General features: G+C 36.4%; 1 protein-coding gene across 1 annotated transcript in view; it reads right to left on the bottom strand.

The window, feature by feature from the left end:
- Positions 1 to 16,694, bottom strand: part of ptprsa (protein tyrosine phosphatase receptor type Sa) — a 317,356-nt gene that overhangs the window by 67,391 nt on the left and 233,271 nt on the right. Inside the window, 3 exon segments of the mRNA XM_030131459.1 lie at positions 2,189 to 2,306; positions 3,564 to 3,590; positions 7,340 to 7,533. Coding sequence (XP_029987319.1) covers positions 2,189 to 2,306; positions 3,564 to 3,590; positions 7,340 to 7,533 — 339 coding nt within the window.

Raw genomic sequence — 16,694 nt, 5'->3', positions numbered from 1 at the left:
ACTTCTAAGTGGCACGGAAACAGGCTGCCTTTATCACGATGTTCTGTTTTGAAGCTGCTTTTTAGGCTTTTATGGTTACTGAAAGGAACAAAACTATGACATCATGCTTTCTGGAGACAGTTCAACTGTTTGCTTGTCTGTGTGAAAAGCTGTTGCATAAGTCATCTGTGTTTGTGTGTGTCTTTAAAGCGTTTACATGTTAAGACAGTCATTGATGTGGGAGACTTTTTCATGTACTTGCATCACACGTCTAAGTGCCATGTTCCATAAATAAAGACTTTACGACTGTGTTTACACCATGGAAAGAAACTTGAGAAAGTATTTTTGAAGAGAAGCCATAAAGACAATCACTTTTCATGGTGAAGAACAAACAGCTCAAAACAGTACTACATATTCGTGCGTACACATTATATGCTGAGATCAATCTTTGGGATTTATTCAATTAGATACAATGTCATAGCATGGGAACTAATACAATATCTTAGTGAAGTGGTTCAGAGAATATCACCAAACTGTGTCATACACATCAAAATTGATTTCTACATTTAATTTTCAGGAATCCAGCTGCCTGAAAAGTCCAATTACCAGTGGGAACTCTGCTATTTACAAGGGAGAATGAAGGAAGGAAGGGGGACAGCCACTTTGCCTCCAAAGAGAGGCTGCTGAGGCTCGCCTTTTCCGCACCTCTCACCCTTTCCCCTTTTCTATTTATCTTCACCCTCTAGCACAGCCTATTTCTCTACACTTTAATAATACAAAAGTAGAGGCTTTCCCTCTGAGGGACAGATAGAATGCACTAGACTGGCATATCATTCAGATGGCCATGACAGGACGACGAAGAGTGACAGCACTCACTCAAGACCCTTTGACAGCATCACGCTCCTTGACACCTGTAATAGACACACCTGACAGGATAGCAGCAATTTGATGGTGTGTGTGTGTGTGACAGAAAATATGAGTCTGTATGACTGTGGTATATTAATTAGTGTTTTATGACTGCCTGTATATAAGCGCTGCCGAAGTCTGAGTGTGTATATTGTCTATTTATGGCTGTACTGGAAATTCCTTATATTCGTGACTATGAGGGACTGGACGCTTTAAAATTTTTATGTAATGTTTTCACACTCTCTGGGAGCCAGCCTTCCAGGTTTAGCTCATGTTCATGGTAAGCTCTTAGTTTCCAGAGAGGCTGAAGTAGTGAGCTTATTGGTGGTAACAAGGGGAAAAGTGAGAAGACAGAGCTTTGCAGTGTGTAGACAATAGCCTTCAGTGTTTCACCCTGTAAGCTCATAACAATAGTCCTACTGGATTTTTCAAGTGGTCACAATAGTCACTTTTCCATTGGACATCTGCGCAAAACTTTACCGATATTTACTAAATGTCGAAAAAACACAAGTGCGTAATGTCGGTTTTTCCATTAAATCACAAATGCGATGATTTGTTTATTTATTATCGCAAGACGACACGAGAAGTCATTCCATAAACATGGCGACGTGCGTAAATATGGTGTTGATTTACAGATACATTGATTATTATTATATATTACTCCTCTAACTCGTACTAAATTAAAAAATGATTGGGTTTCCTGGTGTGTCCACACATACATGTTTCTTCGTCTTCTTCTTCGCTTGTAATGTACGTCATCATCCATTTTTTTAAAAATTCACCTGACTCTAGTTGCAAAAAAAGGTCCTTCCATTGCAGTTTTGCGTGATATACCATTTGCGCTACACCTGAAAAACCACCTCTTGCCAGTTGCAAAAACTTTTAATTGAAAAATGAGACTTTTGGCGAAACTGTCGTTTTTCCATAAGGTAAATTTTTAGGAACAAGTTATATTTGCACAATTTGAGGGTCAGTGGAAAAGCAACTAATGTGACTGAAAGATCTCACACCACCTCCTTGATCTAGAAAATAAGCAGATAGATAACAAATAATTAATGCTAAATAAATTCCCTGAATGATTTATGGTTATACAAGGCGTCTATTTAGATATTATCATGTACTTATTTAGTTTATCTCTGTTTTTCTGTTTTGTATAAAAGCTTTTAGATTGGGTTAAAAGGACTGTGCTGTGGTTCTTTTTAATGTTCGAACCATCCCTATGCTCCGTGAACCTTTCCTGCTGGATGGAAACAAACAAGGGTTGGATTAAAAAAATAAATACAGGTTTTCTTTGTTTACTGACCTGCCCCTTTGGTCACCACCAGTTTGGGTTTGCTCCGGGCTCCATCCCCCTTGGTGGTGTATGCTGCCACAGTGATGGAGTAAGTGGTGTCTGGCTTGAGTCCTCCAATGACCATTTCCTATGGGAGACAGGGAATAGACAGAAACAGGAAAATGTCAAACTGTGTCCTGAAATTTTAATGACTTCTTTCCTATTTCATGCGGCTCAAACTGCCTTTTGCTGAATGTTAATCTCAGTGAAGTGTCTTCTGGCCTCCTCCTCTTTATTAATTTTCTTGAGGCATGCATAACGTTTTCCCCCTGTGTTATGGGAGACCATTCCATTAAGTAAATCCTGAGACTTGCCAAGGTGTAGAAGGGATATTAAGTATGTAAATGGACCCCAACCCCACCCCCTCTCCCACACACACCACCCTTCAGCAATATTCCAATCAACAACTTAACTTGATGATAAATGCAGGCTGAAGACATCCTGGCCATTCACTGACAGTTTTCCTTTTTTCTTTTTTTTTTTTTTTTTTTTTTTTTACCTCAGCCATTAAGTTTCCTTGAGTCCTCTTCAAAGAGAGGTTTCCGATCAATTCTAATGAATCTTTCAAAGGAGCGGGTTTGAACGAATGCAGAATGAGGTTTTTAACAGGCTGGTTGGCAGAGCGATGGGCTGCAAGAAAGTACTTGTATCTCCAAGGTAAATGAGCAATAAGCACAGTCTTGTAATTGAGATGGTATTCACGTAAAGCAGATAGACTTTGGTTTCAAATCTGGGTTCAACATTGGGGTAAAATATGTTGCGAATAATCCCTAAAGCTGTGATGACGGTTTTAGGATTTGTGCATTACAGGATATTGTCTTAAGTTAAATCTTGGCATTTTCAGGAATACAAGGTACAGGTAAAGATCAAAGGTATGGCATTAAAAAACACCACTGCAATTCTACGTCACCAAAAATGAGATTAAATAATATGGTTAAGCACATCACAAAGACAAAAAAGAAACTTAAAAAACACACACACAAAAAAAAAAAGTACACAGCACCAGAGCACAAGACAAAACAGAGTCTACTGTATCGACACGCAGCATGACACAGGTACCATTAGCATTCCAGGCACAGTGGGCAGTGGATATTGCATCAGCCACCATTTTGGAGAGGCAAGCTGGTAATAGAAGTTTCCTTTTTTTCATTAGTAGCGTTACAATAGTGTGGAGTTTGTCCGGCCAGACAGCTGAGGTGAAACCTCTGAGCAAGTTTGTTATTCAAACCTATTGAATAAAGCTTGGTGGGGTTGTGTAAATTGTGAATCCAGCCAGGTTGATGCAATAGCCGCTGTTTATATCCTTTCAGTTATACAGAGCACTCAGGCGAAACTTGGTACTCACATATTCAGCTGTATCGTCCGTTTCCCACTAACCCCCCCGCCAAAAAGGAGAGTGCAGGAGAGAAAGCAATATATTTTTAAAGAAAGAGAGAGAAAAGAAAGGGAAGAAATAGGATTGTGAGAGATGGAGGCATTAGAGGTTTGGGAGCAGAGGGTTGGTATCAGAAATAGGTCACTGGCTTTGGTTAGGTCAGAAGAAAGAGAAGCTCTTTGCAGCTTAAGTTACAGAGCAACTGAGACAAGCCGGAGCTGTGTAAGTGTGCTGTTTGCAGGTCCAGCAGACATTTAACCATGTTACTGAGTAAATAATGATGATCTATATCAGTATCAGATATTAAGGTCAGATCAGTGTTAGCTCATCAGCACTGCCATTACAGTAGAAGGCTGGAATGAGAAGGCTCTAACACATACAGGGTGGGGAAGCAAAATTTACAATATTTTGAGGCAGGGATTGAAAGACAGTGTATGACCAATTAGTTTATTGAAAGTCATGAGAATTTATTTGCCACAAGAAAATTTACATCATAGAAAATGTTTTTATTCTATGTGTCCTCCTTCTTTCTCAATAACTGCCTTCACACGCTTCCTGAAACTTCAAGTGTTCCTCAAATATTCGGGTGACAACTTCTCCCATTCTTCTTTAATAATATCTTCCAGACTTTCTCGTAATAGTTTTGCTCATAGTCATTCTCTTCTTTACATTATAAACAGTCTTTATGGACACTCCAACTATTTTTGAAATCTCCTTTGGTGTGACGAGTGCATTCAGCAAATCACACACTCTTTGACGTTTGCTTTCCTGATTACTCATATGGGCAAAAGTTTCTGAAAAGGTATGGATAATAGTGTTAGGTATGATTATGAAATCAATATATGTTTGGTTTCAAAATAATTGATGTAGTGCCTGCTGAGAAAAAACAACTAAATGTTCATTGTAAATTTTGCTTCCCCACCCTGTACATACAGGGTGTCCCAAAAAATTTGACATCATTTTATCACAATTCATCATTAGAATTTAAAGGTGGGGTGCGAGATGTTTTCTTGGAGCATTTTTTAAAAAATCCCCTTCACACCCCAATTACAACCAATTAATTAAATGCTCTAACACAAAAATAAAAAAAATTCAGTCGCCTGTAAAACGGACAGGACTGAAAAAACACCTTCAAATCATTTTAAGCACCCAATCGAATGATTGAACGGTGATATGTCTATCAAACTCAACTGCTTTTTGTCCCTCCCTCCTCTGCACGTACCCCTCTTTGTGCATGAATTGTGCGTTCTCAAAGGCATGGAGCACTTGTACAGGAAACGAAGAGCCAGAGCTTGGCTATATTAGCTATATTAGGATGGAAAGTTCACCGCCAAACTGTTTTGTCACTACCATAAATCACTAGGAAATGTAACATTAGCCAGATAGATATGAATAGGGGCTGTTCTGTAAGAGCGGAGGTGTTGGAGGAGACTGAATGAGGTATGCATGGATAGGGGCTGGAGCCAGGGGCTGAAATCTGATTGTGTGTGAGGTGACCAAAAAAGTGTATGTGAATGCTTTGTACAGATGTGTTATTGTAAAAATATACAGAAAAAAAGTGTGTTAACAAAGCAAAGAAAGCAGAATTAATTTAATTATTAGTTTATAATAAGGATGGGAGTCTATAAGTTATACTTCTTCCCACTCCTTTTCGAGCGCAGAAAATTTTTATTTGACCATGTTGTATGGTTCTTTATCTGATGATTCTATATGCTCGAAATAAAACTACACTACTACTACTACCTAATAATTTGTTTAACCCTTTCATGCATAGTGGTCACTACAGTGGACAGTTATTCTACAGCTGTTCTCTTGTATATTCATGGGTTTTGTTGTTTTAGTTCCATATCAGCCAACACAGTGGACACTTATGCATCATCTCATACACTGTAATTCATACCATTACTGTAATTTTGCTGATCTGCACTAACATGTTTCAGCATTAATCAATTATTTGTTAGAAAAAAAAATAGTTGTTTTTTTTTTGCATATTATCTCCATGAAAAGAGTAATAACTAGCATTAGAATAGGTTAAAATGTGAGAAAACATCAGATTTTATTTTATTTCATTGTTTTCCTGTCACTTTCTGATACTGGGTTTTAAACGTGTCTTTATTTCAAAAATTAAATGCATGGACATTTTTGTAACTCCATGAAAAAAAAACCTTGATCACATTGTCTTTTTCATGCCTGTGGAAGAATAAAAACGTTCAAGAAAAAAATCGTAACTAAGGTTCTCATAATTAATGCATGAAAGGGTTAAAATATGTTTGCTCTTTTGCTCAAAAAAAGTGTAATCATTCTTATCGTTCTGCTTTCAGGAAAAGACATGCCGTTTACTGCATCAGAAAAGGCGTCCTGTGTATTGAAGTACGCCCAAACTCAGTCAAATGTGAATGCGCGACGTAAATTTGTTTGAAAATTTCATAAACAAGCGCAAACAGGAAAGCAGATTTGGACGTGGCATAAAAAGTTTCAAGAGGAAGGTTGTTTGTGTCGGAAAACAGAATCTGGGTTAGGGTCAGAAGCGGCGCACACATTGAAAATTTGTAATAACTTTGGACAATTAGAAAATCACCATCCCCCAGAATTTTTCATTTGAAATTTGCAGAATAAAACATTTTCTGTCCAAAATAAATCCTGTTAAGTATAATTTCTCCTGACCATGTAGTCACTCTGATATGGACATCTCAAATGATGTCAATTTTTTTGGGGACACCCTATACTACAGAAAATATTTTTTTTTTTTGTTTTTTTTTTGTTTTCTTTATGTTATTTTCTTTATATTTTCTTTTTGTTTTAATTTTCAAGTTCAACTGATTCTGCTCTTTAACTATTTGGTCAAACAAATACCAGAAATATTGAATGTCATCCTGGTAGCATTAGGCCTGAATGAAATGGGCTCAATCCATTCATGAGTAAAATATGGATTTCAATTCATTCACTGAGCGTGTATTATTGCATGCAACGTTCTTTTTCAGTGTTGTTTACCCTCTTGCTTCAAGGCTATAATTTCTATTTGGATGATTGCTACTGTGCAAAAACTCTTACTTTGGCAGCATTTGTCCAACACTAGATTGATGAAAAATTGTTAAAAAAAAAAAGGAGAGAAGAAAAAGAAGAAAAGCAAAAAAACATGGCTCTATTACAACACAATAACAATTCTAGTTGTCAGTGGAGGCTGATTTTTGGTGAAATGTTTTCATGCCAATTTTGCTCGCACCCCAGGCACAGAATACTATTATCAGTATTTTCTTCGAGCCTTTGCATTTGACGCAAGGACACAATCAGACATTTCATGGCCTATGTTGCCATAAAGCTGGGGTCTGGGCATCACTAATAAAAGCCAGGGAGGCAACAGAGGGAGGACAAGATGAGTGAAGCTTTCATTACAGCTCTTGTTGTGGGCTGCAGTGACAAAGAATATGGAAGCAATATGAAAGAAATTCAACAGGGAAGAACACCCATATTGCTTCCCATCCAAGAGCAGTATTTGCACAGCAACAACAAGGATAAAGAACACAATTTGGGACAATCTTGGGTCAAAGTTTCTCTGAGGTCTCCAATACTGAGCAATTTCAGTTTTACAGATTACTAAGCAAAATCTCTCCGTATGATGATACCATTTGGTAAAAAGGCAGACCTGGGGATACAGTGTTCCCTATATGAAAAGCTGAACCTGTGTTTAAATGGACATGTTTTGGCATAATTGACATAAAAGAGTTGCAACCGTGAGAAGATCATACCTGGGCATCAGCCAGCATAACATCCTTGATAAGAGGAAGACCCCGAGACTCTCCATTTTCCACTCGTACATAATGAACCTGGTAGCCACGGATTTGACCGTGCTGTTTGCCTGGCGTCAAGGAGCGCCACATCACTTTTAGTGCTGTGGAGTTGAGAACCTCCACTTCCACCCGTCTTGGAGGAGCCCCAGGAACTGTGGGTAAAACAACAAAAACACTGATTAACATCTTTTTTGTTGGGAATATAACAATGAATAACAGGAAGTATATATAATAATGTATAATCATGTGCATGCTTTTGTGGAGTTTTTGGTCGTTTGTTGATGCTAACTTTATTTCTAAGCTATCTGTAACAATGAATAACAGGAAGTATATATAATAATGTATAATCATGTGCATGCTTTTGTGGAGTTTTTGGTCGTTTGTTGATGCTAACTTTATTTCTAAGCTATCTGTAACAATGAATAACAGGAAGTATATAATAATGTATAAACATGTGCACGCTTGTGTGGAGTTTTTGGTCGTTTGTTGATGCTAACTTTATTTCTAAGCTATTCGTAACAATGAATAACAGGAAATATATAATAATGTATAAACGTGCGTGCTTGTGTGGAGTTTTTGGTCGTTTGTTGATGCTAACTTTATTTCTCAACTATTTGCAGCTTGTGTTGCTGCTGTAGAGGAGCTGAAGACAGGCATGAAAGAACTTGAAAATAAGTTTCTTGTGGAAAAAGGAAATTAGAGTACAGATGTTAGCTTGAAAATGTTAACATTAAATCCTTGGCTTCCAGCAAAAAAACTTCATGCGCATGTGAAGCTTACAAATGGAACCTTTTATTATACAAACATAGTCTTTCCCTTCTTTTTAACTCTGCTTATTTTATCTATTTTTGTATATAATTTTGTACATACTCCTCCTAGTTAATTGTGTTTTAAATTTTTGTCCTTTTGTAGTATTTCTTCTATTTTTATATGCTTGAGCTTAATTAGTTTGGTGCCACTGAATGCTATATAGTGGAGAACCTGTGGGGCGTGGCTCGCTCTCTCTGTTTCCTCGTCTCTGTTCCAGCGTTCATTTTGGGGGGCATGTACATCCAGGCACATGCCTCCGCTCCGCCTCATGCATGTTTTTCCTCATGTCTGCAGTTTAGCTTTTTGTTAGCCTTTCGTTAGCTTTTTCTTTTTGACCAGGTGGGTTCAGATGTCCTGTTTATGGGGTTTTTTTTTCCATTAGGGCATAGTTTGTGGCTTGTTTTTTTGGTAGGGTAGCGGTGCGCTGGCCCCGTACCATATGTCCCAAAAAAAATTACAATCAGATTTCTGTAATGATAACTTTAAAAAAAAAAAAAAAAAAACTGAATCAAAATGCAATTTCAGGGCATGAAACTACAGCTTATTATATACATCTTGCAGAAAACCCCATTCAATTTGCTTCAGTGGTCATGGAGAAATGGGGATGTTTGTAAAACATGTCCGAAGCCCCTTCCCTCAAAGTTTTGTAAGGAGGCATGTTGTCCATTGTGTCCACGCCTTACAAACATGAAGTTGTTCATTTGTTTGTTTCAGTGTGTACCTTAGTACAATGAATGTTTTCTGAGCAGGAGTTAGCTGCTGACCAACCATACCAAATTTGCAGTTTGAGAATTGGATAGGTAAGAAATGCTTGTCAACACATATTAGCTTCCTAGGGAACAAATGCAAAATGGTAATTGAGAGATCAATACATCTTTCAACAACAAAACCTCACACGAGTACACACCATTGATATGTTATGCACAGAATTTGAATTCATGTCTTCGTTGCCCTGTCAGTTGTGAGCAAAATATTTTCATTCATATGGATGCCAAGAGCATCCAAGTGCCAAACTTGGAAGAAACGAACCCATGACTTGGTTTACAAGGATCCACATTTATCCGTGACCACTGAATCAAATTAAATGGGGTTTTCTGCAAGATGTAGGGAACAAGTCCACTCTGGTCTTTTCCTTTATTACTTTGGGCACGGGGTTTTAAAGGAGTTTTCTGGTTATTTAAAAAATGCATTCAAGGTAAAGAAATTAAAAATGACGACGAACAAAAAAAAAAAAAAAAAAAAAAAAAAAAAAGAAATCAAATCCTCCTGTGTCCTTTTTAAGTATGTTTCACCTTCAGGTCGTAACAAAACATTAAATGATTAAATTCACTTTGAAGATTATTATGGACATGCAGTGCCACTCTCTCTTACACTGGCGGGAATGATAGACAAATTAACATATTTCAGTGTCAATCTCCCCACAAAACTATATCCCCCATCACACACAGACACACCACCCAGTCCACTTTTCTGTCTCCTCCACCTTTTCGATCTGTGCCAACTGCGTCTGGCTGCCTTTGCTGTAAAGCCTCGTCTCTCAGTCATAATGACAGGGCTTTATGGAGGGCCTTGCTTCCCGGCCTTTCACTGTGCCACCGCCCGGCCCTTTCTGAGACGGATGTGCCATTAATAAAACTCTTCCACTCAAACTGCTTCCATTTGCTCCTCCACAAACACTTCATGTCTCCTTCTTCCCTTTAAATCACAACCCCATTTCCACCATCTTCTCCTGGATCAAGCACCAATCTTGTTTATTACCAAAATCTTTTCTACCTTTTGGCCCCGGCTCCTATTTCTTTACCTGGTACTTCTCTGTCACACATTATTATCGAAATGACGCCTGAACATTTGTTATTGCTGTTGTCAGTGTGCTCTGTGTGTGTTTCTATGTGTATTTGACAAGAAGTATGATCAGGATTTAAGCTTGTCACAACCGTTGGACTTCACATCTTCAGTACATCAGTGTCAGAAAAATGTTTGAAACACTGTGGTAATGGATGTGAAATGGATTGTGGAGAATAGATGCCAGTGTCAGGCATCCCTCAATGATTCAGATACACTTTGGCATTCCTACATTTTTACATGTCTTTTCAGGTGGGCTATTTTCTTGCTCAGATGTTGCCTATTCTCTTTTGTTATTTAGTCATCAAACTCATCTTTCTGTCTGTATATTTTAAAATGACATACGTAGCTGAGATGATTTTACAAGTTTCTGTTCTGTCTTTCTGTATTGAAGTGGTATAGAATAAACAAATAAAAACTAAAGTGTGCACAAAACTAAATCAGTTGTAGCGGGTGCAAACCAGATGCTGAAACTGTTGAGTCAACTATTGCTGATTATGTTATATCATGAAATTTATATTAAAAATAACACTGGGTTACAAAAAAATGTTTCATGCAAGTTGTCTAGGTTTTTTCAACTGAATTAGGACCATTTTGCACCGCTAAATTCAAAAATGACATCTGTTTTTCTCAATCAGGTCAGGTTTTTTTTGCTAATTTGATTTTGAAAAATTTGATCTTCTCACAAAATTGATTACATTTTTGTGACTTTATCAGCTGATTTTTTTCTATAGTTCTCACCCAAAATAGGTTTTAAGAGAAAAAAATAATTTTCTAACAGGATTCCTGTTAGGTACAATGGTGTATTCACCGCAGATGTAGCAGAATATGTCAGGCTTATTTTTGCAAGATCTTCTAGTCGAAGCCATTTCATTCACCTGTAATATTAAAAAAACATTAATCATAAATTGGCAAAAGTAAAATCTTCAGAACTCGTTTATTGCAAGATATATGAAAGAATTTTGCATCATATGATGTGAAAATGCCCATAAATGTAAGCAAAAATGTTAAAAAGCCAATATGTAGCATAGTTCAGAAAGTTGACCTGATTGAGCAAAATTAATGTGATTTTTGGATTCAGCACACCAAAATTATCCTAAATCAGCTCAAAAAACTGAAACAATAAATTTGTTGTTGACCAGTGTAATCAATCTTCACACTTGTATTCTGAGGTGTGCACTCCACCTGGCCTTTGGATGGATATCCACCCTTGTAAAGTTATCAATTCCCATGGGGAGAACTTGTAAAACCACGGCCTGGATTGGTTAATTAGTCAGGTTTAATCTGATGTAAGTGGTGCCAGGCACAACAAACCCCGCCCCTTGCAGGTATTGTATCTTATTTTGGCATCAATCCAGCTGATGTCATCATGTCTATGCATGTACTGATATCAGCACATCAGTTCCCTCTATATATGTGCCAAGTTTGAAGTAAATTGAAACAAAAATGATGTTTTTATAGACATGTGAAATTTCGCCCATTATAAATTAAGAGAAGAAAAATAAATTAAAAATTCATTAAAAATTTGAACTTTGACCTACTTTTCCCAAAATGTAATCACACCTATTCTGGGTCACTGGCAATATATAAACCCAATTTGGTATGAATGCAATCAACAGTTTTGCTGATACAGACATTTGAAATTTCACCCATTATAAGTAAATGGAAAAAAAAAACAAAAAGATTTTTAAAAATTCATAAAAAAAATTAAGCTTGACCTATTTTCCCCAAAATGTAATTAGATCTGTTCTGGGTCACTGGCAATCTATAAACCCAATTTGGTATGAATTCAACCAATAGTTTTGCTGCTAGTTAACAAACAAACAAAGAAACAAACAATACCCTTTGCCTCCCCTTCGGGGGGTGGGGTAATAACCAGAGTCACAACACAGGCTGCAGAAACACTCTTTTTGTTCTAAGTCTGGTATTTTTGAGGAGTGCTTCAGGCATCATTTCACCATGAAAATGAACAATATGGTGACAAAAAATGTTGTGAAAATATTCTTAACACACACACTTGAAATGTGTTTTTCCTCATTATTATAATGGAAAATTATTAGTTTAGTCACTTAAAATAACAATTATATTTCATGTTTAACCCATAAAGACCCAAACAGCTACCGTCAACCAAAACCATCTACTGATCTAAACTATTTAATACTTATTGATCCATTAATCCTATCAATACATGTAAATAATTGGTGCAAAATGCAGTTTCTCATCTTTTCATGGTTATCAGATATGACCAATTTGGATGCTCAGAGGCTCTGTAGTTACCGTGGAAACACAGACATCTTCTACAACATTGATTCCATAGTAAAACCCATGGAGTCGGATCAATGACAGTGGTTGTAGACGCTTGTTTTTATACTCAATTACTGATATTGTCGCTGAAAAAGTCACCTTTTCTTCAGTCTTCTCTGTTTTTGTTATAATAACCTTCAACTTTAATCTGAGCTTTTATGAACATCTACATGATCAGTGAATTAAAAACAGGAAAATACTTGATTTTCACTAAATAACTGCAAAATATAGAGGATAATTTTATAATAAGTGGTGATAAATCACTTAAGAAAAGTTAAATATAGAGAAAAAACTATTTTAGAACTGCCACGAAAGTAACACTGGGTCTTTATGGGTTAATGTTGAGTCTATCTTGATTTTTTTATTTATGTATAAACTGGCAGTAGGGCATCAATCTGAAATCGTTCATTTTAGTCAAGATTTTTCACTGAAGAACCTGGTGGGATCAACTCAACACTGTCAATCTCAAGCAAGCTATACGGTTCAGTGAAGTTGGTACAGGTAAGAAAAAAAATGTAGATGTTTTTGTGATTTCTGCACTCAACTGTGACATTCTGTAGTATCCAGTCTAATGAATCAGGCCATAAAGAGTTAACTCTAATGTTTGCCCACTGCTGACAGGACAGAGAGTGTAACATATACTTGTCAGGATTAGCAAAGACGGCAGGAAGAGGATCTGGTACTAGAAGGTAAAAGATTCATGTTCTGAAACTGCTTTATCCTCACTAGGGTTGCAGGATAAAAGGTAAAAGATAAGACAGATAAACTATACAACACTGTCAAATCAAAATGGTAGCAGCCAGATGTTTACTTGTATTTGTGTGTAAGTGTGTTTGCACCAGCGAGAGTTTCTGTTCATTTACAGCTGTTGACATATGGTTAGTTAACTATTCTATCATTTGTGTTTAAGAAAGGCTAATGGTATAATAATCTGAATTTTTTTAGACCTCAACTTGTGTTCAATTTTACTCGTATTTGTGTGCGTTTGCATGAGTAATAACTGCTCTCCATTTCCTCTGGCTGAGTTTTAACAATCATATTTAAACTTTATTTTCTAATTTATGTACCAATATTGTGAACTCGTACATATTATTTACATTTTTAACCCTGTTATATATTAAAACCTGCCAAAAATCATTCTGAACTGTAAAATTAAAACCTAATCTTAGCTGAAATCTCTAAATAGTATGAGTTTTGTTTTTCTCTTGCAGTATAAACTTTGAAAGTTACAAATATTTTTTTGATCATGAGCATTTGTGATGTTTCATTCCCCCTCTTAACTGCCTTAGTTTTAGCTGCATTATCACTTTATCCTGACGTAAGTAGACTGTGATAGTATTTACTTTGGGTACGATTTTATCAGAATGTTAAAGAGTTGCCTAAAATTATCCAGTAAATGTGATATAATTTATTCATAATGTTAATAGCTAACACATTTGATGGCTAAATAATGTTTCCTCTTTCAGTTCTAGTAACGCAGCAGTCCTAACACACACTTGAACCAATACTTTTTATTATTATTTTTTAAATAATGGCTGTTTTTTCGGTGATAAAGCAGTACAAAAACTCAAACTAACCCTTTCATGCTTGCCTCTCTAGCATCTTCTCAACTTCTACTGAAAAAAGTACAACAGTGACCTGGTTTAACTATTCCTCACTGTTATTTATTTATTCATAGAAGAATGTTGTGGGACAAACTCAGCAGCTTCCTCCTCAAGTAAGTGGAAGAACAAGTGAAGGTGGTCAGGGAAAAAAAAAAAAAAAAAAAAAAGATTTGGTTGTGATTTCTGCACTCATCCTTCACCCTTGTACGGTGTTTGGGTCTGTGGGACCCGTTTTAATTTTTTATTAAAAGACAAATGATGAGTAATTTTTTTTATTTTTTTTTTATGAATTTTTTCCTCTCATATGTTAATTATATTACATTTTATTACAAAAACTAAAAATGAGTAGCACTTAAATTCATAAATGTGATCTAGTAAAGGCAAATATTAAACATATATGCTTTTTATGTTGCTTGTAATTGGGATGAAGTAAACATCTGTTGAGTATTTTGACATAAAATGGTTTGATTCTGTTGAATTAAAAACCCACAAATGCAGCAGGTCCACTACACCCACGAACACTGGCCGAATAACAAAAATCTGAACACCACACAAGGGTTAATATTCTGTATGGGCTGGTGGAACAAACCAGGCCACAAATATTAAATCTAATGTTTGCCCACTGCTGATAGGACAGAGTGTGTAACATATACTAATCAGGAGTAGCAAGGACGACAGGAAGAGGATCTGGTGCTAAAAGGTAAAAGATAAAACAGAAACAGTCCAACACTGTCAAATCATAACGGGAACGGTCAGATGTTTACTTGGATTTGTGTGTAAGTGTGTTTGCACCAGTGAGAGTTTCTGTTCATTTACAGCTGTCGACATGTGGTTTGCTAACTATTCTAGCATTTGTGTTCAAGAAAGGCTAACAGGCTAGTATGTTTACCTCCGCCAAGGAGGTTATGTTTTTGCCAGAGTTTGTTTGTTTGTTTGTCTGTCCGTTAGTGTGCAACATAACTCAAAAAGTTATGGACAGATTTTGATGAAATTTTCAGGGTTTGTTGGAAATGGGATAAGGAAGAAATGATTAACTTTTGGGGGTGATCTGGAAGAAATCCTGGATTCTGGATCACTTTGAAATTTTCGTTAACATTGTGGTAAATGGGGCCAAAATTTTCGTTTCCCAATATCTCGCTTAATTATTGACCAAAACTCATGAAATTTAACTCAGGAATTGACAATGGGGTCCTCTATCACATTTCAAAGGCTGATCCGGATCTGATCCAGAAGGCGGATTTTATCTAAATTTATATAAAAAATGGGGGTGCCCTTACTTTTTGGCCTACTGTGCCTTTAATATTAAAGGTAGAAATTTCTGACAAGCGCCATCGTGTAGCTCAGTCAGTTCCACATCGGGAGTATGCCACCGGATTTCATGTAGCTTTAATACTTAAGGAGCTAGACCCAGAAGAAAACCGCCATTACGAGAAATGTAATTTTCGTGAATAACTACTGAACTAATAAGGATATAATTATGAATCCAGTTGCTAATGGTATGTTTTCATGGTCAAGGAATCTTCAAATATAGGTAAAATAAATATGGGACTAATATTTATGGTGGAAATCACAATATGGGGGAAGTGTGCAAATCTCATGCAATTTGACTCCGGGATTTACAATGGGGTGTTCTATCAAATGGCAAAGACTGATCCGGATCTTTCAAAAAGTTATGGACAGATTTGGATGAAAATTTCAGGAAATATTGATACTGGCACAAGGAACAAATGATTAAATTTTGGTGGTGATCGGGGGGGGGGGGGGGGGGGGGGGGTACTGATCTGCCTTGGCGGAGGTCTGCGTTCTCAGAGTGCTTTTCTAGTAATGTGAATGTTTCACACCTCAGCCATAATAAAACTCAACTAGAAAAATATAAAGGATGAGTGTGATTATTGCTTGCTGGAGAGTTATTGAAACGTGTAAACCAAAAGTATTATATTCTATTGTTTGAGTTTTAAGAATAAAGTGTAAACTGTTTATCCTCCTGAGACCCAGCAATGCATTTTTGTCGTCTGTAGGGGACAGAAGTTTGACAGTTTTACTCCAAAAATGCTGTCCATTGCAAAGGACATTCCATAAAAAAACAAAAACAAAAAAAAATTAGATTAAAAAAAATGTATCTGAAAAAACTGCCGCATTATGCAGTTTCCAATCAAGACAATTGTTTAATGTAAAAAAAGCTACAAATTTTCACTTTCCTGGGTCTCAGGAGGATTTGTTCTAATTTAGCTACTAATATTGTGAAACCTTCCAGATTATTTAAATTTTAACCCTGACATATGTTCAAACCTGCTAAAAATCTTTGGGCTACTTAACATCCACACTTTAAAATTGAAACTTAACCTGAGCTAAAATCACTAAATACTATGACTTTTCTTTTTCTCTTTCAGTATAAACTTTGAAAGTCACATTTTTTGACTGAATTAGTTTCTGTCATTTGTTTCATGTGCATTTGTGATGTTTCATTCACCATCTACGCCGTTAATTTTAAGCTTAAAGTTTTTATCTGTTTTGTTTTAATGCCTATACTTTTTATTGCTTTCCCGGCTGTAATGCTTCTAATGTTTTATCTAAAGCACTTTTGTACAATTGTCTTGTACATGAAATGTGCTATATAAATAAACCTGCCTTGCCTTTTAACTGCCCTATTTTTAGCCACATTATCAGTTTATTCTGATATTATCAGCTTACTACACTATGATAGCATTTACTTTGGCTCCAATTTCATCAAAGGATTTACTTCCACTCTTTTA

This window comes from Sphaeramia orbicularis, chromosome 4 (assembly GCF_902148855.1).
Source record: "Sphaeramia orbicularis chromosome 4, fSphaOr1.1, whole genome shotgun sequence".
Lineage (NCBI taxonomy): Eukaryota > Metazoa > Chordata > Actinopteri > Kurtiformes > Apogonidae > Sphaeramia > Sphaeramia orbicularis.
The sequence above is the reverse complement of the archived record's forward strand: the minus strand, read 5'-3'. Positions and strand labels throughout refer to the sequence as shown.